The following is a 23,876-nucleotide window of genomic DNA, read 5'->3' on the forward strand; positions in this document are numbered from 1 at the left end:
ATGAACACTGCGGATGCTCAATCATAATGGAAACAATAAGCAATAAGTAATCGAAATTAGATGGGTTTTTAAAGAATAATCGTCCCATGGTTTTCCAAGTGTCCAAAACGGGAAATGCAATGAACATTGTTTATATGCAAGAGAGAGAGAGAGAGAGAGACAGAGAGAGAGAGAAAAAAAGAGAGAGAGGAGACCTGACTAACCAATGTATTTATCAATCCAAGCAAAGTAACTTTCATACCAAATAACCACAACTTTAACCCTTTCATGCACCCTGTAACTTGATAACATGATAAGCTGTCCACTGTACTAACTACTGTCCCTGAAAGTGTTCAAATGGATACTTTTGACAATGATGGTGTTAAAAAGTTCATTTTTGAACACGTTGATTTTGTTCTTCTAAACTTCACCTGGCAAAGTAATCTCAATACTAACAGAATTAGCTAGCCTTACTTCATGAATCTTTCTAAATTGTGTGTGTGTGTGTGTGTGTGTGTGTGTGACAAAAGTGATAAGCAAAATCAGACAAAAGTTGTCCGTTCCAACAATTATTCCAGACTCCCATGGTTTGCTTGAGTTACCAGGGCAACAACAGCGACAGCGTTCCACTCGACACAACCCATTAATTCAAAAGCAGTTTTTTTATGAAGGTAAAATTACCACATATTGTTGCTTTAAAGAAAGTTTGACTCTCGCCGATGAAAAACAGATAACGACAAAAGAGATTCTACTGCTATTTAAAATTCAACAATCACATCTAATTGTCAAATTGGATGCTAATGATAAATGAATTATACATGGCTGCACCCATTAGTCCCCACAGACCACTCCTGCATAAAGGGGACGATAATGTAATTACAGTGGAGAAATAATCATCAGCTTCTGGCATTCAAAAGAGCTAACAACTCCATTCGGGAGTGTCGCGCAGCCAATATGGACGCTAATAAACTCGACAACGGCTGGTCAACTTTCGGAGGGTCAGTGAAGGCATCGAAAGGGTTTGATGGAAACACAATGCAAAAACAATTACAAGGTGTATCTCAAATTATAATAACTTGAAAAAAGTAAAACTCGTATTTATTTACAATACACGGGAATATTCCATGATTTATTTATTTTTATTTCATATTTTATGACTATAGTTTACAGCAAGGAAACGTACAATTCACTCCAAAAACTGAATATGGCATGTAACAAGCACAATTATTTTTAATAAAAAAAATTAGGCACCTGCCGTCAAGTATTCCCCTGTTTTTAATGAATCTGTATCAGTTTCATATTTTGAGCAACTAAAATCGAATTATTTTGATCTAATTTGTCAAAATGCAACAGCAGATATGCACACACTGCTTTGAACACTTCCCTGACATTGGACTGGACGATGGTGATTCAAAACTTTCCGTACTGACTCCAAAAAATGTGCAATGTTTCATCAGGCTGTTTACTGTATTTTAGATTTCCAAAAATATGATCTTGAGTTTAGATCAGATTTGTGGGTAACCGACAGCTCTTCATTGAGCCTCACATATAATTGTAAAAAGAAGCTACGGCTTTCACCCAAAATGGCCGACTTCCTGTCCAAATTCAGGCATGGGCTCCTGTGAGCCGGGACGGGCCAAAACCCCTGACTGTTCTGTAGTCGATAAACACGTTGTTTAAATAGGATTGTAGAACTTCTAATCGGTTCAGTGTTCGGTTGTCATTGTTTTGTTTTGTTTTGTTTTACTCGCCGATCGGCGTTAACCCTTTCAGGGATGGCGGTTACGACAGTGGACAGCTTATCATGTTATCAGGTTACAGGGTGCATCAAAGGGTTAAAATCCTGAAAATCTTATACGCAACAAAGAAGAGCAAAAATTGGGTCAGCTGAAGTTTTATTTTTTTTTCTACACATTTCAAACATGGTCCAATTTGACCTATACAATAACATAACATAACAGGAGGTGTAATTATCCAAGCGTGCCATGAACGAGGGGAGGGGGGGGGGGATCTCACCAAACATTGTTGGTATCTCATTATTAACTCCATTACTAAGAATTTCAATGCACATATGTGAAATGAACCGAACAGGCTACGAGACAACAGGAGAATGGTTGTGTAATACACAAAGTGTATAAAGATAAGAGCATAGATACTCTCCATGGCAGTTTGGGGGAGGGAGGTGGTGGTGATAAGTAGAAGCGATGGATTAAGCGGGAAGCGTCTCGCCTCACTTTAGGCCAAGGCCTTCAGCGAGCTGATGAGCCGTGACGAGGCCCGACCCCTCAGTGGAGTTGTTGTCATTATGTACGAGTATTGGCATAATGACGCGCTCATGCTAATGCAGGGCTGGCCGGCACATTATCTGCCGCCGTGTAATACACCGCTAGGATGATGATGATAATGATCATCATCATCATCATCATCATCATTTTTCCCTCTAACATGCTGACGTCCCGCGATGTCCGCCCATTTCGACCGCTCCATATTCTTCTTTTAGCATACGTGCTACACGAGAATTAAAATTGTTTTATTGTGTATTTTGGTCATCAGGTTCATGCAAGTCGGATTCTGTCTCTGTTACCAAACATGACAAGTTCAACAAGTTATGTGTTATTTCATATAGTTACCAAATAATAACACTGGTTGGCCAACAACAAATTTTAATCAGAGATGACAGAATAGGTTTTTAATTGACAATTTTTTTGAATGGTTTTCCTTTTTTTAATAGCAAATCAGGTTTTTGAGATATTTTCATTTATTTTATATTTAAGTGTGACCTTCTGAAAGCTCGCACAATATGCAATTTTTTTACTACTAAGTAAATGCATGAGTTTCTTCTCGGACTGAGACAAAAGGCTCAATGTCATATTGCTACATTACATAATTTATTTTCATTATTGTTATTATTGTGAAAACCTGATATGCTCCAGAAAAAAAACAAGGGCAGATTCAGTCAGCGTTAAAAATAAATCATAATAATAGTAATAATATATCACATTTGTAAGCGCCTTTCATAACACTCAAGGACACTGTACAACCAAGAGCAATAGTAACACAGATACAATAATAAATAAAGAAAGAAAGATTTAAGGCGGGTAGGCAAGTCTGAATAGGTGGGTTTTGAGCTGGGTTTTGAATATGGAAAGAGAGTCAATATTACAAATGTTGGGAGGAAGTGAGTTGCAGAGTAAATATATATATAAAATACTAATAAAATCTGTGAAGGTCTGTGAATGAAAAAAAGAAAAGAAAAAAAAGTAATAATTTGTTCACCAGTATAATACCAAATCACCAGTGGTCATGTCAAGTATTATGAATATCATCTCTGTCCAACAAAAATAAAGTGCAGTGCATTCCAATTATCAGAGTATTTTGGTCTTGTTTCTGCAAAGACTATTGATCATAATTTTGAGCCGTCGCTGTTCGGACCCTGATGATGACTAATTGGATTTACATTGTTGCCGTAAGTACACAACGGGAGCCCCTGTAGTTGGACAGCGCGCATCTGACATTGGATGCATACTCACCACGAGGATCCTACAGTATCTAAAAATGAAGTTTCAGTGTGGAATAGTGCTTAACCTTTGTACAACATTCGAATCGGGCAACACGTTTCATTTCACAAGAGCAGACAGCGAGTTCATGCACCCCTCTCCGCTGGAGTCTTGACTAAAAGTGACTAGGTCTATTTGTAGTTGGAGGACGCTGATCTGTCAGCAGCTACGCACAAACTTGGGGGATCATGTCGAAAAGGGTTCCGTTCAGCAGCCGGCAAATCAATTAAAGATGGGCGCACGCCTGGCAAAGTGGTCTTCACTCTTAGCTCTTCATTTTCTCGTATCGCCCCGCCCCTCCCCTCCTTTGCCTCGCCGGCGCTATGCCTCTCCTGACGGTGATTATAAAGGTCTTCAGAAGCGAGGGATGCATGAATTACCAAAGGCAAAGACAAGGCTTGTGATTTGGTCGCCCTGAATGAGAAATTACCCCTTTGTTCCCCTCATCAATTGCATGTCTAATGAAATCAAAACCATGATCGCATAATCAGAAGAGGGTCCTCCACGAGGAGAGAGACCTGATGTGATTTGTAACCTTTCTCTCGCTAAATGGAGATGAAGGCCAATCTCCCTCGCTTTGTTCCCAGACGCGCACGGCGGCAGATAATGTTGGGAATTTACCTTTCTGAAACCTTTCGGAACCAGTTAGTGCCGTTTTACCCCCACCAAAATCCGGCCTGCCCCGTTCCACAGCCTCGGCTCGGCAAACTCCTTCATCTTCTCTCCATTTTGACTAATTGAGCCATTCTGCGGCGCCAGGGACCTGCCAGGACAGCGCCGAGAGTCCCCTGCTTTTTGGCTCGGAACCCCACTTCCCGGCCGCTTGGCTCCAGGGAGCACCCACCTCCTTCGACATGGGGGGGACCGGCTAACTATTATTAATTACTCTTAAACGGTTTTAGCATGCCAGCTTGCGGCTCACTGGGAGTTTTATTTTTAAAACTTGAACCTCTGCCATGACGCTTCGGACCAGACCGAGCTCCTCCTCAACCTTGCAGAGACACAACTAGGCTGTAGGTCGAAGCCGCGTTGTGACAAAAGCAAACTTTTTTTCTTTGCCTTCCTGCTACCATCTTGTTTAAATGCATCGCTAATGAAGGAGTATGAAGATGCTTCTTGCGGTCACTCGTTAGGGTCTCATTGTGCTACGCTAACTATGTACCAGGCAGTTAATTTGCATGTGCGGAACATGTGGATAGCACGTAATTAACCTGCCATGCATTTTATGATGAATCACAAACCCGGGACATAGAATGAGTACAGTAATGACAGTCATTATACTGAGGAGCAAGACGTTGTGAAGGAAGCTAAATTCAAGACTTTGATCACTTTTAGAAAGCTCTCTTTTGCTAAATGTGTCCCCTAGAAATTGGCAATTGAGCTCAAGAAAATATCAGCTCTTGGCTGGCTTGTAATCATTTCATCTGCACCTATGTTGAAATAATAGTCAAAATTTTGCATGAGAAAAGCATAATCCGACATTTTTTTTGGACAGTCCGGACAAGGTCACTGAAATGATATCTCGAAACCAAGGCAACAAAACCTTACCTGTGTTGCCGATGCCTAGCTGCAGGGCGCTGCGGTCTTTGGTCATCCCGTTGGTCTTGGGGCTAGCAGTGGGGGCCACGGTGGTGGCCACCGCCCTCGGCGGTCGTTTCCCGGGTACTTTGACCGTCGTCCGCAGCAGGTCGATCTCCTTCCCATGCACATTCTGCATGTAGTCCTATGGGAGCCAAAACAGTTTTAATGGAGGAAGGAAGGAGGGGAAAACAAATTAAAAGTTCATTTGTTCAGTAGTCACACCGAGTGGACACTGTTCAAACATGACAAGGAGATGTCACCGCAACCCCGCAAGTGGTTAAATGACACATAAATGACACGTGTACAACAGGAACGAACACTTAGGCAACATGCTAGTGACACTAACGGGTGTACAGTCGTCACGTCAATGGGTTTGTTTTGCATTCACGGACTACTTTTTGGAACTTTTGGCCCAATAAATGACGGTAAAAGAAGCTTCCGTCGTTTCATTCTTGTCACTGATGACACTTTGGGCAGCTAGCATGTCGCTAATGGCTAATTACACGGCTAATGCGGATGTATTTGTGTTGCTGGAGCCAAACAACTGATCGAACAAACAAACAAATTTGTCGGCATTTATTACTGTTAAGTAATGAGTGGTGCAAAATTGCGTTAAACTGAAATGTAGGATGAAAAATTGTTTAAACTATGAGATGAATTTAGCGATAGCTATGTTAGTAGTCCATGAAATGATGTCACCTAGTGCATCATCACCTGGGTCCACGCCAACTCTTGATAAGCCTCATAATGAGAGCAACCGCTCGCTCTCTTGCAATTTGCTTCAAAGCCCAAATGTGAGAAGCACTGGTGAAAATCATCGTGCTCAGCAGAAAGACAAAAAAAACAAAAACAAAACCAAAAAGCGGCGACGACGGCCGTCTTTTCCGTCCCCCCTGGCTTTTATTACCAAGTCATAAAGCACTCATTTCTTTCCCGAGTCTCCTTGCTAATTACCCAGTGAGCGCTCTCATTTCGTTTTATTGCGGGAATTAACAGCCAGATCGAAGCGTGCAAAGCTATTAAGATGTGTGATTAAGCCACATTCAATTAGTTTCTACAAACAATTTAATTGATGTAGCAGATAGAATTAACAGAAGGTGATTGTGTGGATGGCTTGGCTGGCTGTGAAATTAAAGGATCCCGCTCGTTCCCTCGTTCGTCTCTCTCTCCTTTTCCCAGCCTCTCTTGTCCCGCTTCCTCCCCCTCGCACACTTCCTCGCTCCGCAGCTCCGAACAAGCTGTTACGGAACGAAGGCAAGCCTTATTCTGCGTTCCCCTACGTGAGGCCACACATTCATAGAGCGGCCCAGTGACCTGTGATGGCTGTAATGATCAAGCGATAGCAAGTTCAGTCAATTATGTACATCACTGTAATGGCGCAGCCTGGCTTGTAAATTAAGATGCTCGATTCTGCACCAGACTCCATTTGCTCCGAGGCTGACCCATCTCGTTAGACAAAAGACGTTAATAACTTTCATTTATTTATGGTGTCTGAATAGATGCTAGGGCGGCCCGGTCGTCCCGTGGTTAGGGCGTCGACCTCAAAGTGCAGAGGTACTGGGTTCAATTCCAGCTGCGGCCTCCCTGTGTGGAGTTTGCATGTTCTCCCCCTGCCTGCATGTTTATTTTTTTTTCCAGGTACGCCAGTTTTGTCCCACATTCTAAAAACATACACGGCAGGCTGTATGAACACTCTAAATTGTCCCTAGGTGTGAGTGTGGGGCATGCATGGTTGTTCGTCTGTGTGTGCCCTGCAATTGGCTGGCAAGCGGTTCAGGATGTCCCCCGCCTACTGCCCGAAGACAGCTGGGATAGGCTCCAGCACCCCCCGCAACCCTTGTGAGGATGAGTGGATCAGAAGATGGATGGATGAATAGATGCTTGAATGCAGTGGTAACCGACCATAGGGCCGGAGAAGAGTACCTGATAGTCTTGGACTACACAGAGAAACCACGCACAAATTGTCTGATTGATCATCACTAAGCCTGAGCTCTCCGAGGTGTGGTGACAAGTGCGTCAATGTGCCAGTGCTTTGGTGCAATTTTTGAAAATTGCACCCAAAAAAAAAAACAACAAAAGACATCCCCCCAAAAAACCCCCACTGACTTTCTTGGTTCCATTTTTGACATCTTATCTTTGTCATGAAAGCGCTATATAAATCACCATGTATTGTATTGTATTGTATTGTATTGTATTGTATTGTATTGTATTGTATTGTATCAACAACAATAAAATGAAAACTGTGCCATTTTGGTTGTTTGTTAATATGAAAAAGGGTTGTTGAAGGCTAAAGTTTTAAAAATGGCATTACGATGTCCATCTAAATCAGATATGGCATGATTAGTTGATGAGTTTTCCCAACCCTGCTTGAAAAGCAAAAAATGGTTGTTTACAAGCAAAAGTGTTTGGTCTGGTAATTCAAAAGCAGGTAACAGTCAGAAGAAAATTGTCAAAAAATAGCGGTGAAACATGACATCCCGGGCTAACTTTAATAGTTGAATTCAGCAGACACGGACAAACCTGCTTTACATAAAAAATGACACCGGTTTTGGGAAGCACATTTTTAACTGTACCATTTTAAAATAGACTATTTTCTTTTATTAAAAATAAAATAAAGATAGCCTTTTTTACTTACTTTCATTAAAAAAAACAAAAAACAAAAAGAAAAGAATATTTTCTGGATTTCACTTCACCACAAAAGTGAACCGAGCTTTTTGTACGGCTATTCTTCTTTGTATTTTCCAGAAGTCTGGATGCCCTGTGGTGGCACTCTACCTCCCACAGGCCAGTCTTGGTACTACAACAGCTACAACAGTCATGTATCTCATATTTTAAATATTGATATTTACATACTTCACTCAAAGCGTGCATGCAAACATATTGACTGGCAAAGGAAGTGTCGTAGATAAGGACGGCCGTTCTTCGGTGTGGCACTGACAGCCAGCCGAGTGTATAAGCCGTATTAGAGGCCCGGCGGGACTGTGACAAAGATGGATTTGGAGGGCCGGTCAGGCTCGGCTGCCACGCGGGGAGAGCCATTACAAGTAAAAGGCATCGTGGAGCCGAGACACGGCCGTGTCTCCATTAGCCATCGGCGGGAATGAGCACCGCGGGAGGGAGAGATGACCACCAGGACGCCCTCTTGCTTAACACTAATGCCCGAGACACGAGAGTGGCTTAAACAGCCATTATATAGCAATCAAGATCAGGCGAATCATTAGCTACGTGTTTGTAATCGACTCTGATGCAGCAGCGGTTGTAAATGTAATCGCATAGAGAGAGAGAGAGAGAGAGAGAGAGAGAGAGAGAGAGAGAGAGAGAGAGAGAGAGAGAGAGAGAGAGAGAGAGAGAAGCTCAGCAGTCGAGACGAAAGGAGCAGACCAAACACATAAACCCGATTGAAAAAGAAATGGAATGCGAGGAGGAGGGGCCGGTGGGTGCGACAATACTCACGTGTAAGCTGGGGTGATAAGTGAGGACGCCGTTATCGCACAGCGTGACGTATTTCTTCTTCCACTCCTTGTTGAGGGATTTGCCACTTCGCTTCAGGAGGATTCCCTGGAAGAGACGACATCATGCGCGGTGAGCGGCAGCCATCAATGGACGTTAAACACCATCAAAACAGCAAGCGTCGCGATTAGGCAGAACGCTCAGAGCAATGGGAACACACTGGGAATGTGGTCCTGAATTGCACGAAATGTTAAACACTAGTGGACCTTTTTCCCAACAAAGTGAGCATTGCAACAAACATTACATTAAAAAATGGCCGACATGCATTATAAATAATGATAGACAATGAAATGAAAGGCTTTTATTTTGAAAATTACCAATGCGACATTATAAAAGGTTTATTTTTCTACAAATGGTTGTTGTAAAAAATTGCCCACCTCACAAAAATGGCCCACCTGCTACATCAAAACTTACTTCAACTGACAAAACAATGTCACTGCACACAAAGTTTGCAGCTGAATCGCAACACTTAACTACACAAATACGGCAGGTCTTGTGGAAACGCATTCCAGAAGAAAGGCTGGGACACTGTGAAAAGCGCTCAAGTTCCCTTTGCGGTGAATTCAGGCCAACAAAAGAGTGCCACTGCACTTTAACAGGAACTTTGCATTGCACCTTAGCGCCCCAAAATGGCGGCCTTGTGCATAGGCACTGCACAAATATGGCCAACAGGCTGCATTGAATGCACCTAAATCACCTCCGCTAAAGACTTCACATATTTCATTGCAGATTATTTGTTGATCATATTTGTCACAGAGAGGACAATTGATTTGTATGAAATTTTGAGAAGGTAGGGGGGGGGGGCATGTGCCAAGGGAAATAAAAACACTTTATTGCAAGTATAGATAAAGGTACCAATCCAGGACGTTTTCTACCAGGATATGGTTTTGCCAATGGTCTACACAAATTAATTTAAAGACGGTTTCTCATCATTTTTAAAGCATACAAATCATTGTAAAATTAAGTGCTAATAGAAACCCTCAAATATCTCTGCCAATAACATAGAATAGCCACTATAAACGTGTTGTTGCGTGTGTGATTTACTTTTTAAAACAAGATTAAATTGAATTTAATTCAAGATTGGCTGTCATCTCTCATGACGCGAGTGATTCATTGTGGTGACCGTCTTCACCACCTCCATGTTCCTTTGGGCCACATTCCGACCACCTCCCTGCATTCATACACATAGCACGGCGAACTCTGGAAGACCCCCCTAATCCAGGGGATTAGGGAATGTGATCGCCCCCTTCAAAGGCCACACGGTGCCTTTTTTCTCTATTGGATTTTATCATCTGAGGTGGGGGTGGACGGGGTGGGGGCTATTAAGGTTTCCTTATCTGCCGAGGGAATCCACTGGTAAACAAAGCAGGTTCCTCAGCTGGAGGTGACCAAATGCCTTTGAGTGCGCGGGCCAGCAGGCTCTTGGGGTTAAATGGTGAGGAGGGGCACGCTTAATTAGGGGATTAAACGTGGCCGATGTTTGTGCTTTTACAGCCGTGTGTGTGTGTGTGTGTGTGTGAGACACGGAGTAGAAGCAGGAGGGTGTGTGTGTTTGCTTGCAAGGCCCAAACTGCAGGCTTCAATCCTGATTAACACATCAGGAAATGGACAGCCGGTGACCCGGGCACCAGGCTGTTTGCCGACAATCATCCTAATCCCGACCCTCACTTTGTGTGTGTGCGCGCGTTTGCGCATGTGTGTGAGCGCATTAGTGCAGCATCAGAAAGTGTAGCTACATTACCAAGACAAAAAGAAATAATTTTTTTTTGCACAGAAGTGGATGGAATAAATCTCATTTGTCTCCCGTATAGATTTGCCGCGTGTCATTTTCCACACTGTCGTCAATGTCAACGGTGTGAGTCAATTACCCATATTTGCGATGAAATCACTGTAATTTGGCCATTTATTTGTTCTCACAATAATTTTGTAACTGCACATGTAATTGTTATTAATATTAGCAATAACAAGTGCTTGGATTTACATATCATTTCATTTATTTGAACTTCATCATCATCACATTAATCACTTAATATTAATTACATTTAAGATGGATTCATCTCAATTTTTTAAAATATTAAGGTGGCCCAACATATTTTTTTCTATTAACGGCATTATATAATTGTGCAGAGCAACATCAAAGTATTACAATAAAGAAGAAAATATGGCCTGATGAAAACACTAAAGTTTGCTAGATGTTACCATAATTGATTATTCTGCATATTAATGTTCGTCCAATTCCATACTTGGGACAAAAACAAACTGAAACAATCAAGCAATATGAATTTCAAAGAACACACAGTTCACTTTGTTTTTCAACAAACTCTTGTTAAAGTTTTTAGGAAGGATTTCCAAAAGAGCTTTTAACCTAATTACTTTTTTTTTTTTAATGGAAGCTTTTATGGTAAACTTGATGATGTCCTTCAGCTAATCACACCCCCTCCACCACACCCCTCTCTTTGCCATCAATAAAATAAATGTAAACAACTTTGCACACCGCTCTCTAATCATAAAGAGCAAAATGAGGGTGCCGCCGGGCAACCGGGCTGCCGTTATGTCGCATGTTCTACAAGAAAATATGCTGTTCATCTCATGATCTTGCTGGGGCGTGCACTAATCTATATGTGCAATCAGAACGCGCCGCTTCTTCTTATTATTCATCGGCGCCGTGAAGCAGATCGATAGAAGACAGCACCACGATAATGTGAAAATCTTTAACAACATAAGGGAATAATTTGTCATTTGTGTCACATCGGGTTGCCGACAAATGACGAGCGGGTGTAATGTTGTGAGGGTGCTGTATGTGCATCACGTGGAGACGGCGGGGAACGTATTTCCTGTTGCAGGAGCACCAGGACCAGCAAAATCGTAGAGTACCTCACAAGAAGATTGATGATACGCATCATTTTAATGACACACTGATTATTTAAGAACCCAAATCAAAGAGCAGAGCAATTAAACAAAACAATCTCCAATGCATAATTATACACACAATGGTGTTTCGGTTTACGACGGTAAAAAAAGTATGATCTAGTCGGCACAGCGGCGTAATAATACTGGGTCATACTGCACAGGGAGGCATATTCAGTTACCGAGTAGTTACTGTTTTTCTCATGTGACGTAGTTTTGTCTTAGATGTGTAGAAAGGAAAGATGTACAGACAGTAGCCCCAGGGTGCGTACAACTAGATTGTGAATCCCTGCATCATTACAGAATACGATACACGATCAGGATTTCGGAGCGGATTCCCAAGTTAAAATAATAATAAAAAAAAAATACATCACAGATTCAACTGATCCAATCTTTTTAGCTGTACAGTAAAGTGTGGGATTGGAACCCGCCTGGCCCATGGAAAGCCAAAATGTGTGTAAAATTGGCATTCATAGAAATGCATTGGCGGGAAAAATAATAACAATTTAACCCCAAAATTCTTCCCTAAAAGCTAATAAACATTGATTACATGGAAAATAGGAAGCTAGAATACCAGCATCACGTTCCCCAAAATAACTAAATAAATCATGTAGGAAAAACTTGGGAGGAAAAAAATCCTGTGTATGCTGAGAAACCTGTATTTAGATTAACATTGAAAGCACAGAACATCAAAAAAGTCACCCTCACACATTTTAAAACCCTGCACCAACTTCAATATCTCATCACAATTTGCTCACCAGCATTTTACAAAGAAAATTTTCAAACAGCTCTAGACATGTGTATTACAGTTTGAGAATCCTCAATGTAACTGTACCATCCATTGTGATATTGGTATCTCCATCCTGTATTTTCCTTGAATTGACTAAGCTTGTATGTGCCACCCTCAACACACTGACAGAGTTGGTGCGTATCGTCTACTCTGCAAACATCCTCAAAGGGGAAAAAAGGACATCTCTTCTTCAATGATGGTGTGTGTGTGCTCGTGTGTGTGCTGTCGACACCTCCTCAGCAGTAAGTCCATTGTTATCCTCACTATTTTCATAGATGGAAAGGGAGAAGAAGTGGGGGGGTAGGTATCAGCCCCACCATGTGTAATTTGGTAATTTGGCTCTCTTTCAATGAGAGGGAGTGGTAACTAAAACCACATTGACACTTTGATCCCCACTTGATTGTCCATTTGACTGGTCTGCAGATCTGTTACTCCCCCCCCCCCCCCCCCGCCCTTCCTTTGTAGATAAAGAAAAAAGCAGGGGAGAAGGGGCAGGGGGTAGAGGGTTGGGGTTGTCAAAAGTTGCCATGATACTTTAAGAAGGTGGCTGGGGTTTAAACTAAAGATGTCTCTGTATGTGTGTGTGTGTGTGTGTGTGTGTGCGCGTGTGTGTGTGTGTATGTGTGTGTGTGTGTGTGTGTGTGTGTGTGTACGTGTGTTTAACTTCTTGCTCAATTGGAATCAGCAGATTTATGGATAAATGAATATTTTTCAAGAAAAAGATATCGAATGCAAACTATCATATTATTGCAGGCTGAAAATGTAGGGCATGCTAATAAAGGCAGGACAATTCAAATGTGTCACCGTATGAAATGTTAAAGTAGGCAAACTGATCTTTACTTATTTTACATTTAATAAATGCAATTAGAGGCATTGAAGGACTACCGTGATAAAATATATTCAATGAAACTTTTCCAATCAATCAAATGAATGACGATGAGTAGCATGTTTAAAAAGAAAGAGAACATTAACAGTCATTATGTCTGGCTTTGTGTATAATTGTGAGCAATTACAACTCTGAAAAAGCCAAACGTTGGAAATGATTTTCACTCAAATGTGTAATGAATTTAAGATTCAGTGTATCTGACTATCTGTGTAACAATATTGATCTATAACTTTTACATCGGATCATTTATTTGACTGCATTCTTTTAGCCATGTACATAACTATGTACTCATCATTCAATGGAATGTTTATGGCACAAACAAAAGCAATCAAATTATTTTTGCACTGAATATAAAAGTCAGACTTCAGTGCATGTATAATACTTACTAAGGGACAGAGTATAAAACAGCCATGTGACCGTTAAACATATAAAACGAGACACTACATCAAATTACCACAATCTATACACCGTATCAAAAACTTTCGTCGTTCCAAAATGATGCACACAAGGCAAAACAAATGCTCACCTTTGATTCAAAGAAGGTTAATTATCTGTGTATTTATTATTGTAGTTGAGGTTTGTAGTGTACTACATTATGCTGAGACCTGTTGATAGTATTTGGCCGCTCCACTATACACTAATATTATTAACAGCCATCAAAAATGACATCATTTCTGAACATTTCTCTACCAATGTAGTTCAAACAAATGTCGTTGTGGCAGAATTTATGATAAAACGTCAATTATTCTGAACAACCGACATGATAATCATCACGCACTGAAGGATTTTATTTATGTAAGTGTGTGTACACACACACACACACACACACACACACACACACACACACACTATATACATATATATATACATATATATATTTATGTATATATATATATATGTATATTTATGTATATTTATATTTATGTATATACATATATATACATATATATATATATATACATATATACATAAATATATATATACACACACATAAATATATATATATATAGATAGCGCGTTACATACTTTGTCTTCCCTGTACTGTATTGAAATACAGTACTTTGTGCTCGGCTGTGAGATCCCACTTTCCCTGAAGTGTGCTACCATCTAGTGGCCATTTTAACAAACGACAGATGAAAGAACTCCTAAAACAGGTGTCACCAACATTTTTGAGGGTGAGAGCAACTTCATGTGTACCGATTGTGTGAAGGGCTACCAAATTGATACACGTCTGAAATAACATATTTGTCCAAAATACCTTCAATAATATGAGGATGTGTTATTTTTAATACTTGATGATTTAAATTGTCAGACTTTGATCGTGTTTCGAAATGTCTCACAGTACTGCCAATGTTTGCATTTTTAAATCATAATTTCTACTAGCAAATCACAATGTCCAGGCACTGGCGGGCTACTCAAGTGGTCTTCACGGGCTACCTGGTGCCCGCGGGCACCATGTTGGTGACCACTGTCCTAAAGCAATTAAATCAGCGTTTCTCAACCTTTATTGAGCCATGTTACATCTTTTACATTAAGATAATCTCACGACAAACCACCAAACATAAATGTAATAAAAAAGAAATAAATGTATATATGTGTGTGTATATTCACATTCACATTCTAAAATAATGGTGATCTCAATTTACACACCATTTACTTTGTGTGAAAACTGTTCAGTTGAACATAAAACTATTATTCTGTTGTATGAATAGGAACTAGATGGGAAGATAGATAAACAGGTTATGGTAAGGGTTCCTTCTGTCATCTAGTGGAAGAGCAAGATATAGAAAAAGATACATGATTTTGTTGTTAAAGAAAAAAAAATATCTGCCCAATTAGGTGACATTGGCTTTTTGCCTCAGAACACACAATCACAGTCACAGCACAATAGTGGTTGGGAATCACTGAATAAAATTCCAGCCATGAAGCGGGGTACATACGCCAATTAGTGGCCAAACAATCAAGGTCGATTTTAAACCGGTTCAATATTTGGTCAATCTTAAGTAGCCATGGACTCAATGATTGTGACATGATACAAAATGACCGCCAACGAGCACGTGAACAGGAACAAAAACGTAAGCGCAATTGGTTGTTATGGAATGTTTGTACAATGTGTCACACAAGATGTTCATAAAAGCAGTAGGCAGCGAATTTTTAATTTCCTTTCCTCATTTGCATTAGGGAGAGCGCTACCATTTTAAAAAATTGGGTTTAAATGTTAAACAACAGGTTTGTGTGCACACAACCTTCAGGATATTAGACGTCATTTTTACGCTTTCAGTGTTGTTGACAACTACCGGTATGTGTTTCTTTTTTAAAAATGTTGTTGTTAATGAGAATAGGGAGAGAAAAGTCTTGTGCAACTCTGGTTTGATCAGTAAACTGGGAAAGAAGGGAAAAAAAAAACTAAACAAAACACTAACTATGGCCAGCACATGGTAGTATTGGATCCCTTGTGAATATGGCGGAACTGTGCAAATTTGACCCTTACAAGTAGTGTCTGTCACGTTAAATCTTCACAAAGAGTGTCACATAGGACAGAAAAGATGATAGAGAATAGACCATTTAGAAGTACAAGCGATGACGTAAAGTAGCTGCACGCACGTGACTAAATACTACTAAATAGTGTGCAAATAGTTTTTAAATTTTGTCAAATGTAAAACTGTTACACTTCTGAATATTTTTCTAAATACCTTACTTTGCTATCAAATGGACATTTATTGCAGATTCACAAGGATGGTTCCGATAGCGTCACTCAAGCAAAAATTAATAGCATCAAAGTCTCTGTTGTGCAAAACATCTTTTTACAAAAAGCTTGTTTTTGGCATTTCTGGAGGTCCCAAAACAGTGATTTGGGTGAAACCAACCCATGTTCAATCACTGATTCTTAAAAACTAGGTAGAAACGTTTTTTTTTGTGTGTGTGTGTGTGATGATGAAAGTTAGTCTCCGTGTTTTACATCGTCTCATGTGAGCCTTGAAAAATCAGTCTCGATGTTCTAAATTGGCTGCCACTCAAAAGGTACTCCCTCCTTTTTTTTGGAGTGGCTGGTATTGAAAGTGTAAACAGGACAGAAGACAAGGGTTGTGCAGGCCAACGCAAAAAGGTGTTGTGTACTCACCCGGTGCATTTTAGGAGGTTATAACGCGTGCGTGGGTTCTCACCTGTTTGATAGGAATGGCCCTTCCACTGCCTATGCTGTCTGTCTTACTCTCAACGCTCTTTGACTGCTCGCTGGCTTTCCGCGACTGCAAGGAGAACAAGAGACACAATCAGATGATGATGATGATGATGTCGTAGTTGTGTTGTGGGGTTAAATAGGAGTGTTTGTGCGCAAGTGTCTGTGTGTGTGTGTGTATGTTTATTTGTGAGTCTGTGTGAGAGTTGCAACATAAACGTCCAAAACAAAACGGCTCAAAGACAAAAAAAAAAAGCAGAGCAGCGTGACAAAGAGCAGTAAACACCAACGTGCAAAAGCAAGACCACAATTGACACACATCTCAACACGGAGGACAACCACATATTTAATATTAGGTTGATTCATTTTTTTTTTTTTTGAGTCATGACTCAGCCCTGAAACCCTTTTCGGTGATCCGTTTTGTTGCCGGTTTGACTCCCAGCTCGGATGCGGGAGCGGCTGCCGCTTGAGTGTAACACACAGTCAGTACATTGAAAAGTTTTAACAAAAGGAGAGAGGGGATTAGATCATGTCAGTATCAGCGGCTTGGTGACACCTGCAAACACCTAAAGGGCATAAACGGCTTCCACATGTCAAATAATTCAAATATTTCCTGCAAAACAAGGAAAAAGAGCACATTTGCATTGTCATTTGTTAGTGAAAGCTTCCCACCCCATCACCGAAAGAAAAAAAAAAAAAAGGTGAATAGCAACAGACATGTATGGTCTCACTCAGAACATGAAGAAAAATGCCCAGTCACCCATGAAAACAGGGAGACTCGCAGTCACGTTTCATATCTCTAACATTTTTATTTGATTTGACCGTTAGGATGACTTGTTGGAGCTTCTATACAGACACCATACAAAGCAAGTCACAAAGTTCACTTCATAATATTCAACAGATTGAGTGCCAAACATTTGCAGTTCCCCACAAAGTATAGGATGGGCGATAAAAGGCAGTATGTCATATATGTTCTTCCTTTTTTCTGTGTGTGTGTGCTTGTGTGTGTGTGTGTGTAGAATAAAATACAATACATGATATATATATACACAGCAGTCTATCGGGTTGAGGGCAGGTCGGCTCGTGATAGAAAAAGCGATTATGCGAGAGTTTGTCAGCATCTCCGGACAAAAAAAAGAAAAGAAAGAAGAACAGAATAGTAATATGAAATCAATCAATAAATAAAGTGGAAAATACAAACACGTGGAACTACATTCATACAAGTCGGTGCAACTTCAGCTCGTCTCGACGCTAACTGACTTTATGAAGGCCTTCATAAAAATTACAAATGAAATGAAAAACCGTCCCGCTCTAGTCGAACTTGCAAATGAGAAGGAATCAAAAAAATACAAAGAAAAAGCACAACGTGGCAACTCGAGTCCTTCAGTCCTGGTTTATGGCAAAAAGGCAGTGAGATGATGTAAGGTGGCAGATTTGGATCCTTTGGGTGACAGACGGGTCCAACTTTTTTTTTTTTCTGAATGGTGTATGTGGGTGTGAGTTGGGGGGGGGGGGCATTTCCATCGTCCCTGCAGCCTGTCTCACACTTATTTCTAAATCGTTCACGATTCAAAAGTTCTTCTAATCGAGGAGGAATTTGGAAAGCCCTTTTTGTTTGCCACAGGTTAGGAAAGACAAGCGCCGATCTGCAGATGCAACACCACCGGTTATGGGGGGGTACAAACGCGAGGAGGACATATCGTTTGCAAAGTAGAGCTAAATTTGCTTGTCAACACGCATAAAAGAAGGACTGACGCGGCTTAGCACACGTTAAAAAAGTTCTTAGTGATGGAAGCACTCGGAAGAAGGATGAGATGATCCATCACGACGGCAAGGGAGGTGCGTGAAAAGAATTCGTGGGGCACCGATATTTTGAATTTCACTGTTAAAAGTGCCGGCGTCAGGAACTGTGGGACATTAAGGCGTATTCCCGTCCCTCCAAACCATCGATCCAAAAATAATCCAAAAATAAATAAACAACAACACGGCTTGACCTACTTACACAGCTTTGATAGAACTTTTCTTTTTTCTTTTTTTTTTTTTGGAGGGGGACAAGATGAGCAAAAGGATGATGTTTGGGAATATATTCTCTCTCTCTCTCTCTCAAAAAAAGGTTCTTTCATTGCTCAATGAACTATACACCCCCTCCTCTTCCTCCGGACCTCCTCCCACCCTCCTCCTTCTCCTCCTCCTCCTCGCTGCTCCTCAGAAGGTCATGAGCTGAAACTCCCGCTCGGCCTGCCACTCGGGCACCCACACTGGGTAGGTGGCGTGCTTCGGCATCTCCATGACGCGGACGGGGAGGAGCGGATCATTTCTCTGGTGGACATGGTTAGTCACTACCTAGCAAGGGAGGAGGGGTGAGGGTGGGGTAGTAGTGGGAGGGGGAGGAGGGAAGGGGGAGACAACAAAAAGGGAGGTATAGCACAAGGCCTGGACTGCTTGGAGGGCAGCCCACACGTGGCTCCCACAGCAGCCGTGGGTCGCATGGTCAAGGCGGTAGAGGAGGATGAAGAAGAGCAGATAGAGGACAGGAAGGGGGGGGGGGGGGTTCAGCGTCAGAGGGGACTGAACAAAGAGGAAAGTGGTTCGAGGAGAGCGGGACAGGGAAGAGAAGAAGCAAGAATAGAAGCCTCACCGTGCCTGAACCGTTAGCAAAACGGGGTGCGCTCATTTTTCACTTACAGTGCATTAAATTGCCAAAAAGTCTGGGGGGCCCAAATGAACTTTTTTCCTAGGTTCAACAATCATCGTGATCCATGCAATTTGTCCCAGGGAGGAACACAACTGGGAAGAGTTGCAAATGTAACCAATAGGCAGTGGCATAGCATGTTTGGGTGGAAGAGGCCTCACAAAATTTTGAAAGAAAAAACAAACAAACAGACAAACAATAGTACAGTGCGGTCAAGTGAGTGTTCACCATTTTTTGGGGAAGCATCCTCTGTTATTCAGATTCACTCAGGGCTCTGGAGCGAGACCAATTTGGGTGCGCAGAATGACCTAATTTCTCAATGATACGCCTCAAAACAAACAAATAAATAAAAGGTTGCGCATATGCAACTGGCCTTTCGAGGGTTGGAGGAAGGTACTCGTGACTCTCGATACCTTAATATTGACTGTTATTGTGCTCAGGCTATCTTATGGCATTTTGGTGGCAAGGAACAATGCTGAAATGAGTTGAGGATCTTAATTTAGACAAAATGAGTGCTCGCTTCCAACTATAATAAAATAATTGACATCGCATTCTCCTTCCCATCAACAGTCCTTGTCTGTCATGGAGGTTCCGCAAGCTCACATTTCATCTGGGTGCCCCAAAAGGGGATCAAGGGGATCAACTTCTAATGGCTTCACAACAGTTTAGAGCAGTGGTTCTTAACCTCGTTAGAGGTACCGAACCCAACCAATTCATATGCATGTTCACCAAACCCTTCATTATTGAAAAATAAAAATCTGATTCAAGAAGTGTTCCTTCAGTTTTGAGTTGCTCAACTTGGCATGACAAATCATGCACATAGGATGCTGAGTCCCATATCATGTTTCGTGATGCATGTGAATCCGTGTGGTACACATTTGTCCGACCACTTTCATTTTTTCGCTCGACATAGTTAGCATGTATTGAAGTATTCTAAAAAATTCACAAAATATACGATCACGACAGTCACATGTCCACTACTGAGTGAACTAAAGTTCCCGCAGCACTGATTGGACAAGCAATGTAATGTGAAAATCTGCAGCCAGTGATGGCCAAGCGGGCGTTTTCATAACTAATTGACATTTTGAGTCGGGTGTGTCTTAACTACCATGGCAGAGGCTCCATTGAACCCCTGAGACCGACTCACCGAACCCTTGGCGTTCGATTGAGCCCAGGTTAAGAACCATTGGTTTAGAGAAAGCAAATTGTCCCGTGGAGGGACAAAATATGTAATTTGGCTTTATAGTATAAAAAGTATGTGAAACCTCAGCCTGCACTTCTCACCAATCCCATCAGCATTGGTAACATGGGGTTGGAGATGGAATGCGTTTCTGCATTGCTCTTCTTCAAGTATGGTGGCCTTACTTGCTCAAAAGCACTCAAAAGACACACAAAGACACTGCCTAGTGGGTTAATTAATGGACTCAAAGGTCATTTTTAAAGTTAAAATCATTCAAAAAAAAAAAAAAAACGCATAGTGGTGAGCATAAGGGAACAAACCACTGGTACACATAAAAAGTACCACCCCAATGTACCACAAAGAGTACAATGAAGCACTTTTGGTTCCTGAGAGTGTGAAATGTGTCTCAAATCCAAGAATTGAAAATGGCAATCTTTACAACTAGAACACCCATTTGAGCATTGGCTCGAATAGCTGAAACAAATTTGTGGCTCGGTGAGATGAGAAGGGGGAGGAGGAGGAAGAAGCGCAGGCAGAAAGGGAAGAAGACAATTATACATGTGTAAAAAGAAAAATAAGGGAAGTTTACAGTGGTTAGTGCACACCACAGGCTGCCGGTTAAAGCAACAGGACACGGACAGGGTGGGGGGGATTCAGAGAAGATGAGGGTTTAGGGTGGGCAGGTTTTCTCTCTCTCTTTTTTTCTTTGATCAGATTTGACAGGGGCAAGTGGGAAAGGGACTTATTATCAGAGCTTATGATGCGGCTCTGATTTATTTATGTGATGTAAAAAGAGAAGGATCCAGTCAGTCAGAATGAGAGGGCAAAGGTGCGGGTGGTCAAAGATTTGGATTGGACAGCGCAGGGGGGGGGGGGGGCTTTCGTCGTCACAGGTTCCATGAGAAACCTAATCCACTCACTACATCCAATTAGAGAAAAAAAAAAGGACAAGAAAAATTTCCACAGTGTTAATCTTTGTTATTTGCTTTTTGAAGGGATCTAATATAACTTGTGTGGTGTTTTGTTGTTGTTGTTTTCTTCTGTTTTTGTATTTACCATTGCTCGTTATGTTGTGTGAGCCTGCATAGGAGACCGGAAAGGAGGCGTGGGCACTTTCTTTTGGCTTTTTCTTACCCCCCACTCCGGTGGACAAAGTGCGTCGCACCCCTCCCTAGTAGTGCGAGTGGGTGTTACTTTGCATCAGCTGTCGCATACTTACTGTAAAAATATTGGAGCGGCGCTTGGACTGCTTGCGAATGGGCGTGGGCGTATTGGAGGCGGCGATGGTCTCGATGCGCATCTCCCGCTGGCTTATGCTGGGGGTGGAGGGGACCGAGGAGGAGTAGTCGTTGAACGCGCAGCCGCCGTTTGCCGCCTGGCGGAGGAGGAGGAAGAGGAAAAGGAGGAAGGTAAAGAGGACACCATCGGATGAAAAGGAGGAGAGGAAGGGAGAACAGCAGGTCAATTTGGATACCATTTGAGCATCGGTTACATAAAACAACCACACCAGAACTTCCTTATATTCACACAGTGGAACCATGAATTTGCGTGGAACTGATTGGTAATTAGTTGTGGAAAAATGAGTGCACGACTTGACTGCCACCACCAGAGGATGCTGTTGATTCAGTATCAATTCATTTTCGAAGAGGGCAACCGGCATTTTTGTTTTACACAATTTGAAAAAAAGAGTCCCAGGTGTCTTAACATGTCTGTGACATGTTCACCAAAATACCCCACATTATATTCCTCTTATTTCCTTTCTTGCAGAAAAAAAATCCAAGTCATCACATGACTTGCAAACTGCCATCCTGGTCCCACCTGATTAATGTGAACAGAGGGGATGGACGCCGTGGGGACTGACGAGTGGCTGGGCGAGTTGGGCAGAGACTTGCAAGGGCCAATGGAGAGCTGCTGCTTTTTCCTCATGGCCACCACCTTCTGAGCCACTGTAGGACACAACAAATATAAGAGTGTTTCCATTGGCTTCTTTTATATGTCACATAAACATACGTACAAAAATCACACTGTGATCATCATGACCCAAATGATGATCACACAAGTACACTTACACATCCAATCGCATGGCTGTTTACAATTGGAAGATACTGATCGGGAGAGCTCGTGAAAACTCGACGATAAGGTACCTGACCCCGACTAAAATGTTCTCAATTGATTTAGACGATTCACAAAATTTGCAATTTAAGAAATAAAACGGCGGATTTCCGCATATGCACGGAAAATTGCCATCCCTAAATATGGCTCTTTCAACATTTTGGGTTGCCGACCCCTGACCTAGGTGTACCCATTTTTTTTGGAGTCTTTTTTCAGTCACACCAGAACTGAGTGCAAGATTTGTCCCTGTACACTGTTTGAAGGAGTTGTAAGTGTTGGCCCCAATAACAACACTGAGTCACAATTATTATCATTTGAGACACTTGTTAATATTTATGCATTGTTCCATCTTTCCATCTTCTTGCTTGAATTTTTTAAGGGGGAAATAATTCAAAATGAGATTAACCGCGCCAAGTTCCACAGTAAAAAAGAAATCATATTCTTACTGCTACCCATTTTTCTTTCAAATTCAAACGAGTATATTAGCAGGCATATATTATTTTTCATTGTGTAAATGTCACAGATTATTTTTAATTGCGAGGCTTCTTTTCATCACTTTTGCTTCCAGTAACTGGCAGTCATGCTTGGCAAAAATGAATAAAAAGTCTTACATAAGCTCTATAGTATACACGGTATTTATTACATACAGTATGTTTATGATTTTGTTTTACTTTTTAAATTTTATATTTCATTCATTCCCAAACACAAAACGTAAATGCACACTTGTATTAATTGGGAAAGCTGCTGAGTGAAGTAGAAGAATCCCAACTAATTAGACCGGTTGTCATTCACTGAGACACTGTGACCAGCGTTTCAGCGGCCCCGTGCAACTCCTCGTTTAATTAACGCGGCGAAACACAAATTAACGTCAGGAAGATGGCACGCAGTGCTGACAGCTGTGACAAGTAAGAGCTGGGATGACATCGTCTGACAGCAGAAACACCTTCAATTCTTTTTAATCGGCTCCGATTGGGCTTCGGGAAGCAATTAAGGAGCTGGACCAGCAAATCCAAAGTCAGCATTTTGTTTTATATTGTTACAAGTTTTAAGTGCACTATAGACAGAATAAATGATGACTTCATGATGGAGTCAAAGGGAATTTTACAGTTGAGTTTAAAAAAAAAAAATAATAATAAAAAAGGATATATGTTAATGCGTGGACACATTTTGTTAATTTGGGAACATATCAGGTCCAAGTGGATATACACTTAAGTGTTCAAACCAACTGAAATGGCAGTAGAAGACTAGAATGCAGGTGGTATGCTAACATGAGGTATCGCAAGATAACGTGAATACTAAAAACATTAGGGCGTATTGACAAGTACTATTTCTCCATGCGTGTCCATAAAAAAAATAAATAAATAAAAATGTTGACATGCTACCAGCTGGCAGGCTAAGGTAACCACTAGGGATACGCCAAACACTCATTTGGCCCAAAAACATTTTTGGTTTTTGTCTGAAAGCATTTTGTCATTGGCCGAAAAAGGAGGTTGTGATGACATGA

The 23,876-nt window shown here is 41.4% G+C and overlaps 2 protein-coding genes across 4 annotated transcripts in view; one reads left to right on the forward strand and one right to left on the reverse strand.

Annotated features, from left to right (window-relative positions):
* Positions 1-23,876, forward strand: part of abcb8 (ATP-binding cassette, sub-family B (MDR/TAP), member 8) — a 234,825-nt gene that overhangs the window by 194,126 nt on the left and 16,823 nt on the right. The window lies entirely within an intron of this gene.
* The window catches only part of agap3 (ArfGAP with GTPase domain, ankyrin repeat and PH domain 3), a 170,497-nt gene that overhangs the window by 43,506 nt on the left and 103,115 nt on the right, over positions 1-23,876 (reverse strand). For all 3 annotated transcript variants that reach the window (XM_052088386.1, XM_052088387.1, XM_052088385.1), the window contains 5 exons: positions 22,079-22,206; positions 21,480-21,635; positions 16,375-16,458; positions 8,571-8,675; positions 5,085-5,259 (listed from right to left, as the gene is read on the reverse strand). In XM_052088386.1, coding sequence (XP_051944346.1) covers positions 5,085-5,259; positions 8,571-8,675; positions 16,375-16,458; positions 21,480-21,635; positions 22,079-22,206 — 648 coding nt within the window. The remainder of the gene's footprint in view (positions 1-5,084; positions 5,260-8,570; positions 8,676-16,374; positions 16,459-21,479; positions 21,636-22,078; positions 22,207-23,876) is intronic.

Source organism: Hippocampus zosterae, chromosome 15 (genome assembly GCF_025434085.1).
Source record: "Hippocampus zosterae strain Florida chromosome 15, ASM2543408v3, whole genome shotgun sequence".
Lineage (NCBI taxonomy): Eukaryota > Metazoa > Chordata > Actinopteri > Syngnathiformes > Syngnathidae > Hippocampus > Hippocampus zosterae.